Here is a 21,118-nt window from a genome sequence, read left to right as displayed (position 1 = left end):
AAACAAAAGTTAGCAGATGTTTTTATGCTTTACATAAATCTATTAAATCATCTTATTATTTCATGTGCTAAGGTTTAAAATGGCTATATTCACTGCTACTATATTTAAAATAGCAAATGCTTATTTCTTTTCCTTAGATGTCAACCAAATGAAGATAAGTATTCTTTTAAAAGCTGCAGTTCTGATTTCGTTTTTGGAGAAAACATGGTAGAAAGAGTTTTGGTAAGATTTTGGCAAATGTTTCTATTATTATATAGAGAGCTGTCACTTCAAATTTCTGAAGGCAAATTAATTAAGACAATGTTAAATTGGAGCATACTTTTTAACTCCTGAGTTCAAAGGCACATTTCCTGTCTTTAACTGGAAAGGTTCTCCTGGGAAGCAAGTTCTAGTTGTTAAAATAATAGACAAGAACCACAGAGGAAGGGAATTGTATAATTATAACATTATTACTGATAAGAAATACTAAATACTTCTTTGACTTGCATTAAACCAGAGGTACCCAAGGAAATCCCAGAACTGTCTGCAATAGTTAGATAAACTCAACTGGTCATGATATTTTAATACAGTTTTTCAATAGCGTTTTTTATAACAAGATGCATTTAAAATCATTTGCCAAATTTTTCTCATTAACCACAACTTTCCCCTTCAAGATTTTACACTGAAAAGTATTATTATAACTTTTTTCTCTAGCTGTAAGAGGAAAATCATAGTCTTTTACTTGCCTAGGAGAATGTACTTGCCAAGTGGAACCCCCTGATTATTATTACCATCCTCCTTAATTAATACTGAGCATCCTCCTACGTGAGGCAGTTGCTGCTCTGTCCTCCACAGGGCACGTTTCTAAAACAGAGCATGATCTACAGTGGGGAATTATAGAGCCAAGTGGAAGCTGTGCAGCAAATGTGCCCACGGTTTTGTCTGGTCCAACACATCTTTATACTCTTTCCACTTTCACCCAGACCAGAATCTTGGCTGAGACAAGACAAGGAAGCTAGCTTGTCTCAGGGCTATTAGATGAAGAATCCCACGGAGGATGTACAGATTTTAAAACCTGTGCAAGGGCTCAGAATAACAAAAGGACCACCAACTCATGAGGCCTGTTTATTCCAAAATTTTAAGGGCTTTCACAAATCAGTTACTTTTAAGATCTAGCTTATTCTACACCTGCCTCAGGCTTAACCCCAATTCCAAGAGAAGTATCACAGCTTCTCAGCTTTGAGGCACCCTTCTGCCACTCCCAAGATGGTCAGCTCCAGCAATCCTAGAGCTGTTGACCTACACCTTTGGATGTGAACCAGAATGGACCAACTTCCAGGCAATATATTTAAGCACATTTATTCTAGATTAGTCGCAGCTTCTGTAAGATGTCACAGACACAAATAAAATACTCTTCAAACCTCATGGGATCAACTTGAACATTCAACTCATTTAACAGACATGGATTGTGTTCTTATGATATATAAAGCATTGGCATTGGTCTCAAGTTTGGTGGCATATTACTATCATCCGGTGAGCCTTCAGAGGACTTATGCCTGGCCATCTCCCCTAACCAATTAGATCAGGATCTCCGTGGGTGAGGCCAGGTGTCAGGAGATTTGAATATACAGCCAGGATTGAAAACCACCTGGGTAAGTGGTTATGCAAAGCTAAAGAAGACCCTGTCCTCTAGAGACGTTTATAGTCCAGTAAGGGAAAGAGAGAGATACCTATACAAATGAACTACAGTGGGAATTACAGATTTGGTGTGAGGAGGTAGGTACCTGTGTGCATTTCCTATGGGCGCTTCAACTTTGACTTACAAAGGAACCTGAGCTTCCTGTCTCCTTAAGCTGATAACATGCTAGGATAGCAGGAGCTGTAGAGATCACCTGTGTTTGTCCTCTAGTTGATCCTGTAATCCTGTGGCTGTGTGATTTGGGGGCCAGGATGCCCTCTTGATTTGTTTGCTGACCATGTGCTTTTAAGAGTGAGTCATTAAACTTTCTGTGCTTTAGTTTCTGTTTTCTTAAAATGGAGATAGTTACACCCATCTCTACCAATTTTAACAGATTATCTTGATGTCCAGTTAAATAATGTGAAAGAATCTTGAATTAGTAAGGGAAAAGATATAAACCCAAGTTCTGAAGTATTGTCCAATTCTCCCTGTTCTGCAGGGAGCTATGCAGGGGGCTGTACAGGTTATAAATGGCATGGAAATTACTTGGTCTTTCTTCACACAGGCATTGATTACAACACATGTGCGAATCCCCAGGTACGCAGCCTTAAAAATTGATTGTTGGCAAAAATTGTCTTAGAGGAGAAGTTAGGATTCCTTCTGTAGTGATGATGTGAGACAGCTAGTGGGTTCTTTGGATAACTTTTTAGTTTTTTAAATGAACTGGATAGAAAGAGTGGACTGTTGAGAATACTGAAATACCTTGAAAAAGTGACAACAGCTGCATCTCCCCCTAGGCATCAGGTTGGTGTGGTGGTAGCATGGGACAGCTACTACCTCCTTTTGGGCCTCGAAAAGCTTTCCCATTGCCCCTGGAACTAGATGCCACCTGAAGTAGGCTGGTGGTAACTAGATTGTTTGCTGAGATCAGAACCAAGGTCTTCTAATAATGGGGAGGAAAACCAAGGTCTTCTAATAATGGGGAGGAATTCTCTGTTCAGCACAAAAGGAGCCCAAAACAAAAACAGAGCTTTTGGGTTTGTTTGCCACCCTGAGAAGAACAAAAGTATCTCTTGGCTTACTGCAAATATATGGGGATAAAATTAAGTAATACATCTTTTTCCCCCACTTAGGGTACTCAAAAACTCACTCAGCCTCAACTTGAAAATGATTCATACATCAAGGAAAAACCATTCAAATTCACTTTAAAATTTCCTATCAACGCTCCAAACTCAAGTAAGAATTATTTCATTTGTAAAACATCTGATTCAACTGGTGTACTTCCTGTTTTTCCATGTCATTTGTTTAATATCTATAAAATACAAAAACAATAGCCCTGTGTTTTAAAATGTTTGGTGAAGATTAAAGCATATAAACATGACATATAAGCTTTAATAATTGTTTGACTTAATGATATGTGGGATCATTAAAGAGATCTGCCTCAACTCATGCAGTTTGATTTTTTGGGAACACTCATTGTTATAAAAAGCTAAGGCTAAATGCATGTTAACAGGGGCAAGAAAGAACTTTCACAGTAGGGAAAATGGGGCGTTTTATGTGTTCTTTCCCCCTATTTTCTCTCAGGAACAGACTCTCTTAAGAATATACCCCTAACTGAATCAGCTGCTGCTTTCTCTTCTAAACCATCACCAAAATGTTTGCTGGAGAAAATTGATGTCATAACCGGGGAGGAGACAGAACACAGTGTGTTAAAGGTCTGTGCCTCATGTATTGCTCTTCCTGGCCGCACCTCCATGTGTGGAATAAGCTACCCTTAGCAGAGACAGCTTGAAAAATAAAGGCAGAAGTATACTTTTCAGAAAGACTGAGATGCTTAAATAAAAATGTTACAGGCTTCCAAGGATTATACCAATATTTTGTTGTATTCTTACATTTATATGTGTAATTTGCAGGAAAATGGATTGCTGTCTTTACAACCACGCCCGTTAGTCCCTTAGAAAGAAGACAACCAAGGACCCTGCCTTAAAACAACCTATATTTTACACTTTTCATGTCAGCTTTTATAATTTGTTGTTATCATATGATTTAAAATTCTATTTACACTGAAAGTTAAAAATGCAGATAAGATGAATTGATTTCAGTTCAAGATAATAAAAGGGTTTTTTGTTTTCCTTTAAAAGTTCCTTTTTTTACATTGACGTAGGGCTGATTTACAATGTTGTGTTAATTTCTGCTGTACAGCAAAGTGACTCAGTTATACATATATATACATTCTTTTTTAGATTCTTTTTCATTGTGGTTTATCTCAGAATATTGAATATAGCTCCCTGTGCTATGCAGTAGGACCTTGTTGTTTATCCTAAAGGTTCTTTTAAATCAGTTTTGAATTTCACATGAATCAAGAATTTCACAGATGTAGTATATAGTATCACACCTAGGATTCAAATGTTGAGTGGTATAGCTGTCAATCTAGGCATATGAAATGTAATTACTACAACTTAATCATTTTCAACAAAGCACAGATTTCCCTTAGCCTTTCTCCATCTGTTTTACCCCAAACTCTCTTCATTCCTATTTTCTTCCCCCTTGATCTACTGATACACTTACTGTACAAGTGTGTCTCACAGCATAACTCTCAGATCAGATTAATCCCAGATTCACTGAAGTAATCACTAGGGGTGAGGCCCTGACATGCTATATTTTTAACAAGTCATCTAGGTGATTCTTGTACATAGTAGTATTTGAGAACCACCGGTAAGCATTAAATTATAGTATGGTACTCTGTGGTATCACATGCTAGTTCGGATGCTGTATTTGCTAAAATTTTTAAAGCATACAAATAATTCCATGATTCCTTAACTTTCAGATAAATTACATAATTCAAATAACATTGTTTAATTTATAAGTTGGTATATACAGATATATTGTTAAGTGAAAAAGAAAGATGTGGAAAGTATTTATGGTATTCTACCATACGGTATTCTATTTTTATAGAAAAAATAGGAGAAAAATATATACATATTGGCATGTATATACACACAAATATCTCTAGAAGGATAAACAAAATATTAGCAACAGTGATTACCTGTTGTAGGGGGTGAAAACTGGTAGATGGGGAACTAGTGTTGGTGGGGTTACTTTTCACTTTGTACATCTTTTTGCTTTTTAATGTTTGAACTATTCAAAAACTGTATTGTTTCAGAAGCTAAGTAAAATTTTAAAGCTGGCTTAGAAATCATTAACAAAGGTTATTCTGGTAAAGTATCAGACAAATAAAAGTGTTATAGCATAGGAAAGAAATCACTTTGAAAAGTTTTCTATATTTTGACATTTTAAAAAATTGTCCTTTAGATCAACTGCAAGCTTTTTATATTCAACAAAACAACACAGTCCTGGATTGAAAGGGGCAGAGGAGCTTTGAGACTGAATGACACAGCAAGCAGTGATTGTGGAACATTCCAGTCAAGACTAAGTAAGGAATCATTTTGTAAAGCGAGTCAGTATTTCTCAGGGAAATTTTTCCAATATAAGTACACATCATTTTCTGGAGATGTGTTATGTGTCAATAAATTAGACTGCTGTCAATAAATTAGACTGCTGTCAGTAAATTAAACAATTTTTTTAATGTACTATAGGAGTTTCCTATTTAAAGTAGGCTCTGATGTCAGACTATACAGGTTCTAGTTCTGGCTCCATTACTAACTGGTGACCTTGGACAAATTACTTACTCTCCTTCTGCCCCAGTTGCATCACTTTAACGTGGAAATAATAGAAGTCCATGACTTAGTGAGTGTGAGAATTCAGTGAGATGATGCACGTAAAGCACCTATGACCGAGCCCAGCAAACACCTAAATAGTAATCATTATTATTTAAAGGAATGTGATGAATTTATTTTTGAAGTGGAATCGTTTTTCTAAAAGAGAATATTTGCCCTGTAATTTATTCTTGGCATTCTAAACACAGTGTGTGGGTTGGGATGAGAGGTCAATTTCCAAGTAAATAAAGGTGTGTGGTTATTGAATCCTTCAGGCAGAGTGTTGGTCAGAATTTGGTCAGCCAAACCAAAAACCTGAGGAGGTTTCTGGCATCCAAAAGACACACTGGGCATTGTTCAGAGGTCCAAACTGAAAGTAAGCACAGGCAGAGATCTGGGCCGGGGTGGATGGGTTTACTGGTCAATATCGGGTGGTCAAATCTTGTGGAGGAGACCACAAGTAGAAGCTGGTAAATGGATATCTGGTGAGTTTCAGATATCAATCTCAAGAAGTGAGTAAGGAATAGAATTCAGACTGAGAGTTAGGAGCACTGGCAAACAGGTTTCTAAATAACCTGACTATCATTCCCAAGGCAGGTATTAGCTGTTTTCTACTCTGGTTTAATTTCACTCCTTCCACTACTTGCCAAAAAAATGCACAAAACAACTTTTCTTTTAATTAGACAGGTAATACATGTCCATTACAGAAGACGGAAAATATGGATCGACAAGAAGAAAAAAAATTAAGTTACTCATAGGCCTATCTTCCTGTAGTAGCTAGCTTCTGTCAATAAAATATATTCTTAAGGACTTTGTATACAATACATGTATACAATACATTGAAAAATTTGTGATAAATGGTGTCTATAGTACTTTGTAACCTGATTTTTTTTCTTTTGCATAGTATGCCATGGTCACCTTTCTACATTAATAATTATCTTTCTTTAGTATTCTTAATGAGTTCATAATATCCTCAATAGCTGTACCATCATTTATTTAACTGATTCCATTTTTTGAATGCTTAAAGTTTTCGTTTCAGTTTTCTCCATTATAAACAATTCTTGGGTAAATATTCTTCAGACCATTATGTCCTCAAAGGAATTCTAAAATTTAACCATTTTTTAATATTATAGTAAAAAAAATATAGCATTTTTAGCATTTAAGCTAATAAAAAGGTCCTCCAACATAATAAAGCCCAATTTGGAAACCAAATTATAATCTAGTCAATTAAATTACAATTTAGTAGTGACAATAGAGTCTGAAAAACAACTACCAGATTTATTTGCTTTCCAAAATGGCAAATTCCTCTGAAAGGCTAAGGAATCAACTGTTCTGAAGTCTGATAAATTCATCTTCCTATTTTAGTTATGCACAATCAAGGCAGCCTGAGGCTGATTCTCAATAGTAAACTCTGGGCTCAAATGGAGATTCAGAAAGCAAACCACAAAAATTTACGAATAACAGCTACTGATTTAGAAGACTATAACATCAAAGTGTTTTTAATTCAGGTAAGTGACAAATTTCAGTGATAGAGGATTATCCTACTATATTTATAGATCTCTGCAGTCACATTTGGTTTTTTCATTTTATTAAAATAACCTATACCATTAGCAAAAAATCAGCCATTTATTATGGTTGTTTACAGTCTAATATAAGACCTAAATTTTGCATGAAATTTAGAGATTAACAACAGTTCAAAGCAGTCAATTGGTACTGGTCCCAAGACATTTGTATTGGTACATGCTGTCAAACCCCTACATTTTTCTTTACTATTAAAATTATGTCAACCATCTTACTAAATTCCAGAGAGACTACTGTCAGGATTGGCTCCTAGGAGGCCAGCAGAATCCACACCCTGATGCTTACACTGCGTGCTGAAATTGAGGCTTTGAAATCACTGGAAAGGAACCAGTGAGAAATGGAAAAACACAGGGCTAGCAAGTTAAAACAACCAGTCCAATAGCAAATTCCAATTCTGGATATGAGTCAGTCTCCAAGGTAACAGGATGGGAGCACAGCTTTAGCTGTTCCGGCAGCAGGAATGCTTGACCTCAAATACAAGATCCAGGCAAAAAAGACAGAGATGACATGAATCAGGCGAGAAAAAAGGCTGGATTTCCCCCATAGGCCGAGTCTCAGAAGACTTGAGAAGACTGAATATCTAAGCAACTCAGGTAGAAGATGACAATACAAGTAAATTGGCTTCCATATAATAATGAAAAAACAAAAGTTGGCAAGAGCCCACTGATGAAAAACCAAAGGTTTTATTAACTACCTGTAGGTGCACTGTTAGGTGTAAGTGATGTTGAGTGTTAAAATCTTAGAGTAAGATGTCTAAACCCTGTTTACCATTTAGGGAGATAATACTGGATACTCTGCTAGGCCAGATGCCCCTGTCTTTGAGTGGGTAAAGCAGCCTGTCTGAGATTGAGACTATGATTAGATTCAATTAGATTTAACTATGACTAGATTCTGCGGCTCAATATCTGGCCCATGCTCACTTTTTAAACTGTAGGATAATTTTTGGAGATTAGCAAACAAAATGCAATAAAAATCACCCAAAATTCCACTCCCAGAGATGGTCACTATTAACATTTTGGTCTTATACTACATTTTAGTATATACATGTATGTGTGGGTACATATATACATGTGTACCATACTGTACATACTGCATAACTTTCAGGCAAGTTATTTAGCCCTCCTAAACCTGATTTTACTCATCTGCCAATGGAAGACAATAATAATATACTTTATAAAGTGATTGAGAAGATTAAATAGCTAACATTTGATTGTGAAATACACATATGTAACCTTTTCACTTATCAATGAAAATGAGTGTTTTCTGTTATTAAATAGTTCATTCTTCAAGAATTCTTTTATAGATGAAAATAAATTCTGTTCTATTATGTACCATAATTTATTCCATTAATCCTGTTTAGTTAAATACTTAGGCAATTTACTATGTTCATTATTATAAATTCTGCAAGGAATTCTCTATGTACATACATGTTAATTCTCTTGGGAAAAGGTTTTGACTTGTCTTGACACATTTATCTCCAGAAAGACTGAGTCAATTTTCATTCTCACCGGCATTTTCTTATGGTACTTCCTGGAAATTATTTTTAAGCATTGCAAATTTGTTGTCCAAAAATATATATATATTATTGTGCTTTTACTTCTTGTTCTGAATTTCTTGAATGAAAATATCTGAATGAATTTGGCTATATATATATATATATATATATATATATATACACACACACACTAGTGAAAGGCATATTTAAAATTTAATGTAAAAAAGTCAAGGCAGCAGAACTGTATTTATATTTCAATTACATATATTTTCAGTATTTGTTATTAATTAACCTACTGAAGAAAAATTACACCCTTGTACTTAATATAAAAATTAAATTGGTCAAGAGTCAACAAATATTTACTCAACATCTGCTATGTAATATCTAACATAATATGAGAAACAAAAATATTTTATTTAATGTGTATTTTTTTCCCTAAAAATAATTAAGGTAACTTAATAACATACAAAAGAAAAACCATATTTTAAGACCCTTCTCCCCAAAAGTTGGCATGTAGTTGATTCAACCCTCAGTTCTTGGTTTTGAAATATTTGGTAGCTCTCTGAAGGATTAGCAAAGAGAAAAATTTTCCCAGATTTTCTTTGAAATTGTGAAAAGATACAAAAATGTAAGCCACTGACATGTTACCTTAAAGAACACTGACTTTGATGACAAAAACGAAGTCCCAGCCAATCTGTCAACCAGCTGTTTAAATGCAGACAAGCTGTGTCTTTCTGAGCCATAATTTTCTCATCTGTAAAGGGAAGAGGAAACAAGTATTTACTGAATACCTGCACTATGTGCTTTTGCTAACATAAATGGAATAAATAACCTAAAGTTTTATTATAAGGATTGAAAAAATAAAAGGATATTATAACAGCAAATGTTATACCAATGTTCTTGTTACCATCATTTTTATATTAATAGCAACTGTAAAAATAGAAAAGTACTGAAAGCAAGGACTTCTGATGTGTTTATGGTACAACATCAGACTATTCGAATGCGCTCTGCTTTTCTACAGAGCTATGCAGCTTGCAGGGATGTCTAAGCAAGTGATGTAAAGGAAATGCAAGTCTTTTTCCCCCAACCCTAAAATTTTCTACAGTATAACACAGTGAAGGAAGGATGGTCTTAACAAACAAATTCAAATAGAAAATTTAAATCACAAAATTTCATTTTCTCAGTTTAAAATGCACAAATTGGGACCTCATAAAATTATCTGCTCTAGGATTCAATTTGGTTCAAGATGAATTGGCTCTTTACCCTTTAGTTTCTAGGATTATTTCTATTCTAGATTTATGTCATATAATTCCTTCCTTATTAATAGTGAAAGGTTACAAATGTGTAAAGTGTGGCTATTATTAAGTTACTTATATTAACAACTTAATTTTCCTCTTGCAGGCCAGTGCCAAAGATACAGGATGTATGCATGCAGCAATACATCACCGTCTTGTTGCACTTCGAAGCTTCTATAAGCAGAAAGATGCAAATCAAGCTGAAAGCCAGTCAGAAACAGTCCTCCAACAATTTAACTGTGATAGCTGTGATGAGGATGAGGATGATTTTATCCAAGTCACTAAAACTAGATCAGGTAAAGAACTTTTTTTTTGTTAGTTCAGAGGTTTAAGAAAGAAATCTTATTCACAACCCTTTTATATGAAATAGATTTTTAAAAAGTGGAACTTGGGCTTCCCCAGTGGCGCAGTGGTTGGGAGTCCGCCTGCCAATGCAGGGGACACGGGTTCGTGCCCCGGTCCGGGAGGATCCCACGTGCCGCGGAGCGGCTGGGCCCGTGAGCTATGGCCGCTGGGCCTGTGCGTCCGGAGCCTGTGCTCGGCGGCGGGAGGGGTCGCGGCAGTGGGAGGCCCGCGTACAGCAAAAAAAAAAAAAAGTGGAACTTGTCTGTTCAAAGTGGGCAGGGGTTAGAGCCCTAGATGTTTGCATCTGAGAGGTGGGTTTGAAAATCACTGTCTTCTGCATGTGGCCTTCATTGGGATTTCACCAAAAGTCAGCCTTATTGTAATACCTGCACATCATTTGCATATACATTTCATAAAAGACCATATTTACAATGTAAAGTATTAATTGCTACACTGAAACTAACCAATTATTAATATTTCTCTTCACTTGTTCTCATTCTCCTATTATTGGCCATAATAGAAGAAATTATAAATACTCGTAATGGAACCAGCAGGCAAATCTGGCTTATTCCCTTTTTGGAATTTGACTGTTTTATTTTCAAAGACCTTCTTTACCTGGGGCAAAAGGCGCTATTTCTTTTATTACATCCGGATTCATGAATTGAACAAGGTTGCAGTGGAACCACTGGTTAATGGATTTCTAGGTTTTAGTGCTTGTCCTGATGAGTGAATTTAAAACTAAAATTCATCATTATTTTTGGAGAAAACCATTGTCAAGGAAATAATAAGCCCAGCTTTGTGGGTTTTTAAAATAATTTTTGTTGGAGTATCGTTGCTTTACAATGTTGTGTTAGTTTCTACTGTACAGCAAAGTTAATCAGCTATACGTATACATATATCCCCTCGTTTTTGGATTTCCTTCCCATTTAGGTCACTACGGAGCACTAAGTAGAGTTCCCTGAGCTATACAGGTTTTCGTTAGTTATCTATTTCATACATAGTATCAATAGTGTATATATGTCAATCCCAATCTCCCAATTCATCCCACCCCCCTTTCCCCCCTTGGTGTCCAAACATTTGTTCTCTACATCTGTGTCTCTATTTCTGTTTTGCAAGTGAGATCATCTATACCATTTTTATAGATTCCACATATATGCGTTAATATACGATATTTGTTTTTCTCTTTCTGACTTAACTTCACTCTGTATGACAGTCTCTAGCTCCAGCCACATCTCTGCAAATGACCCAATTTTGTTCCTTTTTACGGCTGAGTAATCCAGCTTTTTCATACAGATGTAGCTATTCCAATAAGTCGTCCAAGTATTTTCAGTAATATTTTCATTTAGCCCTGAATTCTGCTCTACGGAGGACTGACAAAGGACTTACAAAAATAGTGTGTTAGCAGGCATTTTCCCAATTTTTAATCATTTTAAATCTTAAAGCTATTTTAATCATACATAATTTAGGAATCTATCAAACAACATGTGCAGAACTTGATGAAATAGCTTCCTTGGCCTAATACTAAAAGTGTAGTCAAGAGGAAAGATGCACAGACATGCAGAGCAGGATCATAAACTGCTAGACTCAGTGAGCCAGAGAACTAAGCGAATATGATTCTTCTTGTTACTATTAAACAAGAGGTTTAATTTTTTTTAAATGTATAAATAAAAATTATTATAATGTTTATATTGTCACAATAAAATGGGATCTATTAGAAAATGGGTTGGTATCCATGAAAAACGTTAACTTGCAGTTAGGATTAAATGGCAAAATTATTTCATCAACAAATGACACGTTTATGAATAGAATCTATATTCTACCATATTCCATTTTAGGAAAGGGGTGATATGCAACTACCTTCATACAACATGAGAAACAATGGAAATAAGGCCAAGTAAATGCCAATCTTATGAACCCATCCTCTCCCCTCCTTACTTAGTACTTTCTCTAGGAAGTGTTACACACAAATGCTAAATGTTACGGAAGCAATAAAATGTCTGACTTTTTAAACTTTGTTGCCCAGGAATTAAGGAAAGGTTTAATTATCTGAAAATGTCACATTTAAAATTAGGAACATTTCCAAACGTTACTTAAAAATATGCAGATTCTATATATATTTTATTTCCTTGCTAGTAAGCATATTCATGAATATTCATGTTCAGTTGTATTCAATATTAATCCTAAATGAATACAATATTGTACAATAAATTATTTTAAATTTATATCACAGATTCTTCTAGGTGGACCCACAGACAGTCGGTTGCCTGTTCATGAGTGCTACCTACTATAAACATGAAAACATCTACAAAAAGATCACCTTACTGAAAAAATCTAAGCCATCCTAATAACTAAATGAGAAGATCCTATTCATTCCTGGAACAGTTTTTATAGAAAGGTCCAAGAAATATAATTTGTTGCAATTAAAATGTTTCTCTGTGTAGTATAATAATTCTGAGGTTTTATATTTTGATTATTGTGGAGAAAATGGCAGAATTTAAGAGACACATGGCCTTTGGAAGTTCAAAATTTTTCATTTTTGAAGAAGTTAATTTAGAATAAGATTTGGTAACTAATTTGGACTATTCATCACATTGATGGATACAATAGTTAAAATTATAAATTGCTGGATTTGATAAATGTCTAAGATATTTATTTTTTCAGTCATATATTGTCTGGCCATAAAACAAATATTTTACAAAACTTCCAGAGTCATTTCTTTGAAAAATGTTATAACTGCACGTTAACATGTTATTAAATCATGTTTTTCTTCTGGGAAATGTGTATTTTCATTTAACCTTTGGACTTCCTAATTCTATAATATTATATATTCATGGTATGAATTCCTTTAAAGAGAATATCTGTTCTTGCACTTGTATCTATCGCACCTTCTATATGCTTGACTCACGGTCAGTATTCAATATTTGTTAAAGGAATGAACAAAATACATTACCTATGTATCAAAACAGTAACTATACAAAAAGTGAAATATGTTAACTTGTTCTTTGCTTTATTTATGTAATTAAATTGTCATTAATATTCTAGTAGGTGAGGCTGTACAGAGACCTTTTATAGCCAAATGACCTTTTTTTCTTAAATGCCATTATTAAGGTAAAACACAGTAATTTCAACAATTGTGCAACAGAATTTTGATGTTCCTCTTTTGAGATTTGTTTCAGAGACACTTCAGGAGTTACACAAGTAGGGGCCACCACCTCACTGTGTGCTCACATGACCTCTTTCTTGTGGGAGCACGGGGAGGCTGTAGGGAGAAAAAGACAGCAGGTTCTCTGGTGTCTCTTTTTATAAGGACGTTAATCCCATCAGACCAGGGCCCTCATAACCTCATCTAGCCCTAATTACCTCCTAAAGCCCCATCTCCAAATACCATCACATTGTGGGATAGACTTCAACATATGAATTTTGGGAGAACATAAACATTCAGTCCATAATAAGGAATAATTCACAGTACAAAATGATTTCTGAAAACGTTCTGAACAGTGACAACATATTTGGGATAAGAGTATAGCTTCATTTCTACTTTGAAGAACAATATTCACATGGAAGTATACATGTGAATACATATTTTTAAAAAGTTACATTACTTTATTATAGTATATACCATAGATAATAGTAAAAGCAATTATATATATGCATTTATTGTCAAATCTAATGCTTGAAAGTTTAGCATATGAAAGTTGAATTACTCTTTTAGACTATAATTTAGCTAGTATGTTATAATTGATGAAAGTTTTGCTTTCCCTATCACTAACTATAACTTAGTAAAATTTAGCTACTGAGTATTTAACTTTCATTAATTCTTCTAGTGACTCCAGAAGAAATACAGTAAATAAAATCCTTTACTTCTAAATTAAGCAATGACTCAGGAAGTGGAGAAGAAAACTTAATGAAAGAGAGGAAGAGAGAAAAGGTTGAGAGAAGGAAAAAAAAAACAGTAAAGAAGAGCTCTAACATGAAAGGAAGAATAAAAAGAATGGAAAATCAGAAGTTTTAAGTGTTTTCTTTTTAATTCTAAAAGAGTGACTCTGATGCAGAACAAACTCGGAGGAAAATTTTCATTAGAAGCATAATATAAACAGGGAGACATCTGGAGAAGATATTAAAGAATTGGTTCTCTTATAAGATCTTAGCTGATATGGGAACATTGGGATTATGCTAAATTGCTAAAGTAAAGCAGAGAAACAGAGATTTTCCTTATCTTCCTGACATGTTCATTCTTGACCCCTCTTTAGTTGTGGAGATGAATTTTCTCAATGCCTCAAACATTTTATTTAGGGATTATGACATGGCTACTAACAGCAGAAACATGATATTTAGCTTATGACTTTCAACCCATTTCCACTCTGCTATTCCTTCTTATACTCTTTATGCATATATTTAGTAATATTTTGGGGGGTAATAGAAATAGAAACATCTTATAGTTTCTCCTTGTCCTATATCTTCATCTAGCATTCTCCTTTTTGGCTTTTCTATATCCTTTGCCCCCCCCTTTAGTGTGACGTGATCAATCATATAATGACATTCATTTTCACAAGTTACTAGGTGGGTGATTTCAAAGCATACATCTTCTTCCATAGAAGCTGATTTTAAATAAATATATTTATTTATTTATTTTTGGTTGCATTGGGTCTTCGTTGCTGTGCGTGGGCTTTCTCTAGTTGTGCGAGCAGGGGCTACTTTCCATTGCGGTGTGTGGGCTTCTCATTGTGGTGGCTTCTCTTGTTGCAGAGCTCAGGCTCTAGGCGCACAGGCTTCAGTAGTTGTGGCACATGGGCTCAGTAGTTGTGGCTTGCAGGCTCTAGAGCGCAGGCTCAGTAGTTGTGGCGCATGGGCTTAGTTGCTCCACGGCATGTGGGATCTTCCCAGACCAAGGCTCAAACTCGTGTCCCCTGCATTGGCAGGCGGATTCTTAACCACTGGGCCACCAGGGAAGTCCCAGAAGCTGCTTTTATTAAAAGTTACTTAGATAAATATTCCCCAAATACACAAGATACAGAAGATATATTTAATATGATATCCGATTATATATTATGATAATCTAAACATTCTTTTCTATCAACAGTACTTTTATACCAAGTTATTCAGCTTAATTGTAAACCAGCAAAATGTTCTCTCTTAAAATATTTTACAACCATTACTGCCAAAGCCAGGAGCCCTTAGTTGTCAGGGCCTAATATCCTATACAGGCCTTAGAGCACGTGCATGTCATTTTTTAAAAAGCCAGGGAGGGTGGGGCTTCCCGGTCCGGGAAGATCCCACATGCCGCTGAGCGGCTGGGCCCTTGAGCCATGGTTGCTGAGCCTGCGCGTCTGGAGCCTGTGCTCCGCAACGGGAGAGGCCACAACAGTGAGAGGCCCGCATACCGCAAAAAAAAAAAAAAAAAAAAAAGCCAGGGGCTGGTCGTATATATCTTTCAGAATCAGAATGTACATGAAGTGAGCTGGAGGGGGTTATAGGGATTGGAAAGGATAGATTGTAACCTTTGTAAATCTTCAAGTTGTGAATATCACAGTGATATATAATTTCTTCCCCATAAAATGTTGAGAACAATTAAGCTTGCTTGAGATGTGGCTACTGGGTAGGCTTGTTCACTAGGAAAGAACACCAGCCTTGTCATAGGCGGGGTTTGAGTTTGAAATTCAATAATACTACAGATTGGGGGCTTGCCTGGTGGTGCAGTGGGTGAGAATCTGCCTGCTAATGCTGGGGACACAGGTTCGAGCCCTGGTCTGGGAAGATCCCACATGCCACGAAGCAACTAGGCCCGTGAGCCACAACTACTGAGCCTGCGCGTCTGGAGCCTGTGCTCCGCAACAAGAGAGGCCACGACAGTGAGAGGCCCGCGCACCGCGATGAAGAGTGGTCCCCGCTTGCCACAACTAGAGAAAGCCCTCGCGCAGAAACGAAGACCCAACACAGCAAAAATAAAAATAAATATAAAATTAAAATAATACTACAGATTATTTTAGTTGTTTGAGGGTAGGTGAAACTGATATTAAATCCATGAATGCCAACACTTTGGTTTGTTTCGCAATGGCCAGATTATACCCACAGTACTGAGTAATTTTTGACATCATACTTGGAATTGACTAACTCGAATACTTGAACATAGTTGAAATTTCTAAGATAATATTTAGAAACTATGGCATTGGAGGAGTTATTGAAATAACTGGCAAATGTTCAGCCTAATAAATACTTGATGATATAATAATTTTCAAACAATTAGAGGATTACCAATATTTCTTAATTTCTGCCAATCTAGTGGATGTAAAAGACTACTTCACTATTAGCTTAATTTGTATTTTTCTGATTTCTAATAAGGTTGAGGATCTTTTAGATATGTATTCACTGCTTGTGTTTCTTCTAAGAAGTTTTTGCAAAGCTAACCATGTCATTCTCTCCTTTCAGTGGCTTCCTAGCATATACAGGATAAAAGCCAAGTTCCTAAGCATGGATATAACACTTCATGTCTTTCTCCCTGTCAACCTCTCTAGCCTCACCTCCCACTGTTGCCTGCCTCTCTCTAAATGTTCTAGGATTTCAGAACTGCTATTTTATTACTCCATATCTTTGCTCATACTGTTTCCTCTGTGGAATTCCTTTCTTACTCTTGCTGATTCTGGCTAATACCTAACTCACTCTTTAAGGTTTAGCTTGAGACATTTCCAGAAAGCTTTCCCTAACTCCACTTAGGCTGAATGAAGATTTGTTCCTCCAAATTCCTATAGCACTCTGTGAATAATTTTATCATTGCACAGACTGTATGTTCTTCAAGGGGAGAGACTACTTATTTATTTCCCATTTTATCTCCAACACCTAGCAGGGTGCTTCGCCCACAGCAGGCAATCAAATATAATTTGATATCCATTGACGTGTTATATACATAAGACTCAAGAGGTGTTATCCAACAGGAAGCTAGAAATAAGGATGTAAATCTCCGGAGATAGTCTGGGCTAAAGACACTGGTAGTAGCTGAAGTCAGGGAAGGGGAAAGGGACTAATATTTGCCAAGTGTATACTTTGTAATGGGCATGTGGCTAGGCATTTGTACATATATTTACAGCTTTATAAGTAAGCTATTACATTTTGTAAATGAAGAAGTAGGCTCAGAAAGATTAAGGGAACAGTCCAAGGTTGACAAAGGTAATAAATGGTAAAGCTGGGATTTGAACCAAGGTCTTTTTAAATCCCAAACCCAAGCTCTTTTCATTACACAAGAGTAGATAAGCTCATGCAGAAGAGTGCAGAGAGAGAGAGAGAGCCAGAGAGAGAGAGAGAGACACAGAGAGAAAGAGAGAGACAGACAGACAGAGAGACAGAGAGAAGGGACGGCAAGGATAGGGAAGGATAGATCCCAAATATGAGCTTAGGAAGAATCCAGAAAAGGGACAGAAAGATGGGAGGACCACCATTAGGGACTGGTGTGCTGTGAACCAGAGTAAAAAATTTCAAAAGGAAATGATAACCATTTCAAATGCTGCAGGAAGACCAAGTCAGTTAAGGGCTGATAAATGTCTTCTGAGTTTACAATCACATCCTTGGTCACCATGGAAATAGCAGTAATTAGTAAAGTAGCACGGAGAAACTAGATTACAACAGGTTGACAGATGAATAGGCAGCAGGGATGTTGACCAATGATGAACCAACTACTCTTTCAAGAATCTTAGCTGTAAAGAGAAAACAAGCAATATATAAAAGCTAGGGCATAAAAGGTTTTTTGTTTTTTTTTTTTAATTTAAAGATGTCATAGACATGAGCATGTTTAAACAGTGAAGAGGAAAGTCCAATAGAGAGGGATAATTAAAGGTATATTAAAGGTGATAACCTGACGGAGCAATATTTCTGAGCAGGTGGAAGGAGATGGGATCCCAAAATAACAATGGACAAAGAGATATACCAAATGAGAAGATGTCAGTGTAGACAAGTTTGTAGCTGGAAACGGGGGAGATCCAAAGATTTGAGTACTTATCTGTGAAATGGGAAGAAAAGGGGTCTGAAATTTTGCATATGCATAACAGAATTCATAGACTTTGATCCAGAACAGGTTTTCTAAATTCATTTTTTCTGTCAAATGGATCAACTGACATTCTCCTAGTCACCAAGCTTCAAAGCTCAGTGTCATCTGTGACTTCTCCCTTTTCTTCCTTCCTAGTATCTAAGGAATTATAAAGTGTTGAACTAGTAAGACTAGAAAGGACCTTGAGGATGTTCAAAGTTACAAATGAGTAACTCACATCTCACAGAAGTTAAGAGGTGTGCTTTAGGGTGCACTACGAGTCACTGTTAGCAGCTCCTGTGAGGCAAAGTTCCTGGCCAGAAGGGGTCAGTGACCTACTAAAAGCAAACATCTATCAGACTGCACTGTGTATTTCCCAGTCTAATATACTACCTGGCACATAGTAGGGACTCAGTAAATATTCAGTGAACCCAAGAGTGAATGCTGGCGTTGATGGCTAGCTGAAAAGTAAGTCACAGATTTGGAATCAATTTGGGCTTGGCAGAACCTTGGAATCACTCTAGTTCAACTCCCTCACTTTATAGATGAGGAATCTGAGGCCCAGAAAGATGAAGCAACCTGCCCAAAGTCCAAAAGCTAGTTATTGATAGTGCTCGGACTACAAAGAAGCGAAGAGAGTGCCAAAGCAAAAGGATCTAAAGAGCAGGAGGGATAAACATTACGATGTGCACTGCCATTTGATTCTCCTCTTGTAACAGGAGCATTTTCTTCTATTTCCATTACTTTTACTCTAGCTTCGATCCAAGAGTAACTATTCCAACAGCGCCCAAGTCTCCCTTCCTCCTCCTGCCTCCCAATTTGTTCCACATTCGAAAACCAGATCAAGTCATCAAACATTGCTCTCAGGACTCATTTCATTCCACTTAAAAGCCTTCAAAAGGCTAACTACTGCCTACAGGATAAGGTCCAAATTATTAACATTCTCTACCCTTCACTCTTTTCCTATCTACTTTTTCAACCATAGCTTCCCATCTAGAAATTTTCCATTTGGCCAGACTCGTCTATCCATCATCCTCTAACTTTCTCAAAGGCTAACACCTCCCCTCCACCCCAATAGTTTTTTGGAGGTTAGCAGATGTACCACCTGCGCAATCCCACAGGGTACCATGCTTAAATGAGCCCGGTGCTCGGCTTACTGCTGTCTATCCCTCTTGCAATTCTTAGCAATTTCTGAACAAGGGGCTGCGTTTTCATTTTGCACTAGGCCCCGCAAATTGTGCAGCTGGTCCTGAGTCCGTCTCCTCAAACCCTGGCCCAGAGCTGGACGTATCAGCCATCCAATACGAGGTGGCTGAATGAACGAACAAAGGGTCTAGTCTTATGTGCAATAATAAAAGAGTCTAGTCTTACGTGCAATAACGAAAAAAAGGACTGACCCCGAGCAAGAAGCTGCGGCCTCACACACGTTCCCGCCAAGCCCTTAAAACCGCACTCGAAGGGCCGGCGCAGCCTCAGACCAGTTCCAGCTGGGTTTAGATCCAACACCAAATAGAATTCCAGCCCTTCCCCCGGCCGCAGCCAATCCCTGAAGCTCCTCAGCCTCCGAAACCGCTGCGGGTTCTGATTGGCTGGAAGCGGTGGCCTGGGGGAGGGTGGAGACCGCGGGGGGAAAGGGGTGGAGCTAGAGGTCGGTCCCCGGGCGGGGAAGCGGCTACTGCGCAGGCGTCAATGGAAAGGGCTCCCCAAACAAACACAACCCACCACCTGGAGGCCTCCAGCTTTTCCCCGCCCACCTTTCCCTCTTGAGGGCTCTCCCGGCTCCCAATCGCCCGGCTTTCCCCGCCCCCGTCAACGTCTGGGCACGTCCCCTTTGCGGCGCCGGCCACGCACGGCTGTGCACTTAACCTCTGCCCGCCCGGCTGGAACGTAGAGGCCGGGGCGGCGCGAGCGGCGCGCACTGCTGGCGGCTGGAAGCGGAGGCGGGAGCCCGGGCCTGCAGCTGCTGCCGGGCCGACGATGACTTGTTACCGAGGCTTCCTGCTGGGCAGCTGTCGTCGCGTGGCGGGCGGCCGGGCAGCGGCGCTGAGGGGGCCAGGGGCGGGAGGCCCCGCCGCGCGGCCGCGGCTCGGCGGTGACGGCGGCGGCCGGCGGCACCTGGGGCAGGGGCAGCCGCGCGAGCTGGCGGGCTGTGGCAGCCGCCCCGACGGCGGCTTCCGCCCGTCCCGGGTGGTGGTGGTGGCCAAAACCACCCGGTACGAGTTCGAGCAGCAGCGGTACCGTTACGCGGAGCTCTCTGAGGAGGACCTGAAGCAGTTGGTGGGTCCCGGCGGCCCCCGCCCTTGTGCCTCGGCCCGGCGCTGGTTCGCTCACTGGCTCGGCCGTGACTTTGGGGGTGCGGTTCTGGGAATCGCTCCGCAGGCCGACCTGGGGGAAAGGGAGCCCCTGGGCGCCGCTATGGGCAGCGGAAAAGAAGCTATGGTACCGCAGACACACCCCCTTTTAGTGGGCAGGACTGCCAGGCCTGGGCACTCCGGGGAGCTGGTCTGGTTGAGCCTTTTCCGCGCTGGAACGTGGTTCTCAGACAAGGTTCCAGGAGTTTGTATCAAAAGCTCACGTGTCTCCAGTGCTGGGCAGAGCAGCGGGGAAAATTTGAATGTTGTTAAGTAGCAAGGTCCAGACAAAAGGCAGGTAAACAGGGTAATTATGAAATACAGCGTCTAGGTCTATATAATATAGTAGTGCCTCCACAACAGACTATATTTCGTATATTTACTAATACTTTGCAAAGTATATAAATACACCTAAGGGGGGGGAACCCTGAATATTATCTGCCTTCACTCTTATTCTTGGAACTTCTGATCCCATGTCCCCACCCACTTTAAGGAAACGAGAGTGATGATGCTACCATGAGCAGTATGTCCAGAAAAATCTCCATTGGAAATCTCTAATTGTTGACACTGCACCAAAAGGCTTTGGAATAAATTGCCTGTAACCATAATCCTGTAGAATTCTGTGCAAGAGTAGACAGCCTGTTCTGAACTTCTGGTTCGTAAT

The 21,118-nt window shown here is 38.4% G+C and overlaps 2 protein-coding genes and 1 long non-coding RNA gene across 7 annotated transcripts in view; 2 read left to right on the top strand and 1 right to left on the bottom strand.

The window, feature by feature from the left end:
- RANBP3L (RAN binding protein 3 like) overlaps positions 1–14,094 on the top strand; it is a 48,504-nt gene extending 34,410 nt beyond the window's left edge. For both annotated transcript variants that reach the window (XM_033852792.2, XM_019930139.3), the window contains 7 exons: positions 138–222; positions 2,791–2,893; positions 3,242–3,372; positions 4,970–5,090; positions 6,739–6,881; positions 9,851–10,040; positions 12,320–14,094. In XM_033852792.2, coding sequence (XP_033708683.1) covers positions 138–222; positions 2,791–2,893; positions 3,242–3,372; positions 4,970–5,090; positions 6,739–6,881; positions 9,851–10,040; positions 12,320–12,363 — 817 coding nt within the window. In that variant the 3' untranslated portion in view covers positions 12,364–14,094. The remainder of the gene's footprint in view (positions 1–137; positions 223–2,790; positions 2,894–3,241; positions 3,373–4,969; positions 5,091–6,738; positions 6,882–9,850; positions 10,041–12,319) is intronic.
- LOC109549137 (uncharacterized) overlaps positions 1–19,640 on the bottom strand; it is a 53,919-nt gene extending 34,279 nt beyond the window's left edge. For both annotated transcript variants that reach the window (XR_002175356.3, XR_002175355.3), the window contains exons 1-2: positions 19,501–19,640; positions 9,098–9,203 (exon numbers count right to left, since the gene is read on the bottom strand). This is a non-coding gene — a long non-coding RNA (uncharacterized lncRNA). The remainder of the gene's footprint in view (positions 1–9,097; positions 9,204–19,500) is intronic.
- A 335-nt stretch (positions 19,641–19,975) lies between these two features.
- Positions 19,976–21,118, top strand: part of NADK2 (NAD kinase 2, mitochondrial) — a 46,194-nt gene continuing 45,051 nt past the window's right edge. The window contains exon 1 of one of the 3 annotated variants that reach the window (XR_012330652.1): positions 19,976–20,380. Coding sequence is in view for 2 of the 3 variants with exons in the window: in XM_019930140.3 (XP_019785699.1) it covers positions 20,081–20,380 (300 nt within the window). In the remaining variant the exon portion in view is untranslated. The remainder of the gene's footprint in view (positions 20,381–21,118) is intronic. The other 2 variants (XM_019930140.3, XM_004313932.4) reach the window with 2 other exon arrangements.

The sequence above is a fragment of the Tursiops truncatus genome, chromosome 3, assembly GCF_011762595.2.
Source record: "Tursiops truncatus isolate mTurTru1 chromosome 3, mTurTru1.mat.Y, whole genome shotgun sequence".
NCBI lineage: Eukaryota > Metazoa > Chordata > Mammalia > Artiodactyla > Delphinidae > Tursiops > Tursiops truncatus.
This window is presented reverse-complemented; position numbering and strand designations above follow the sequence as displayed.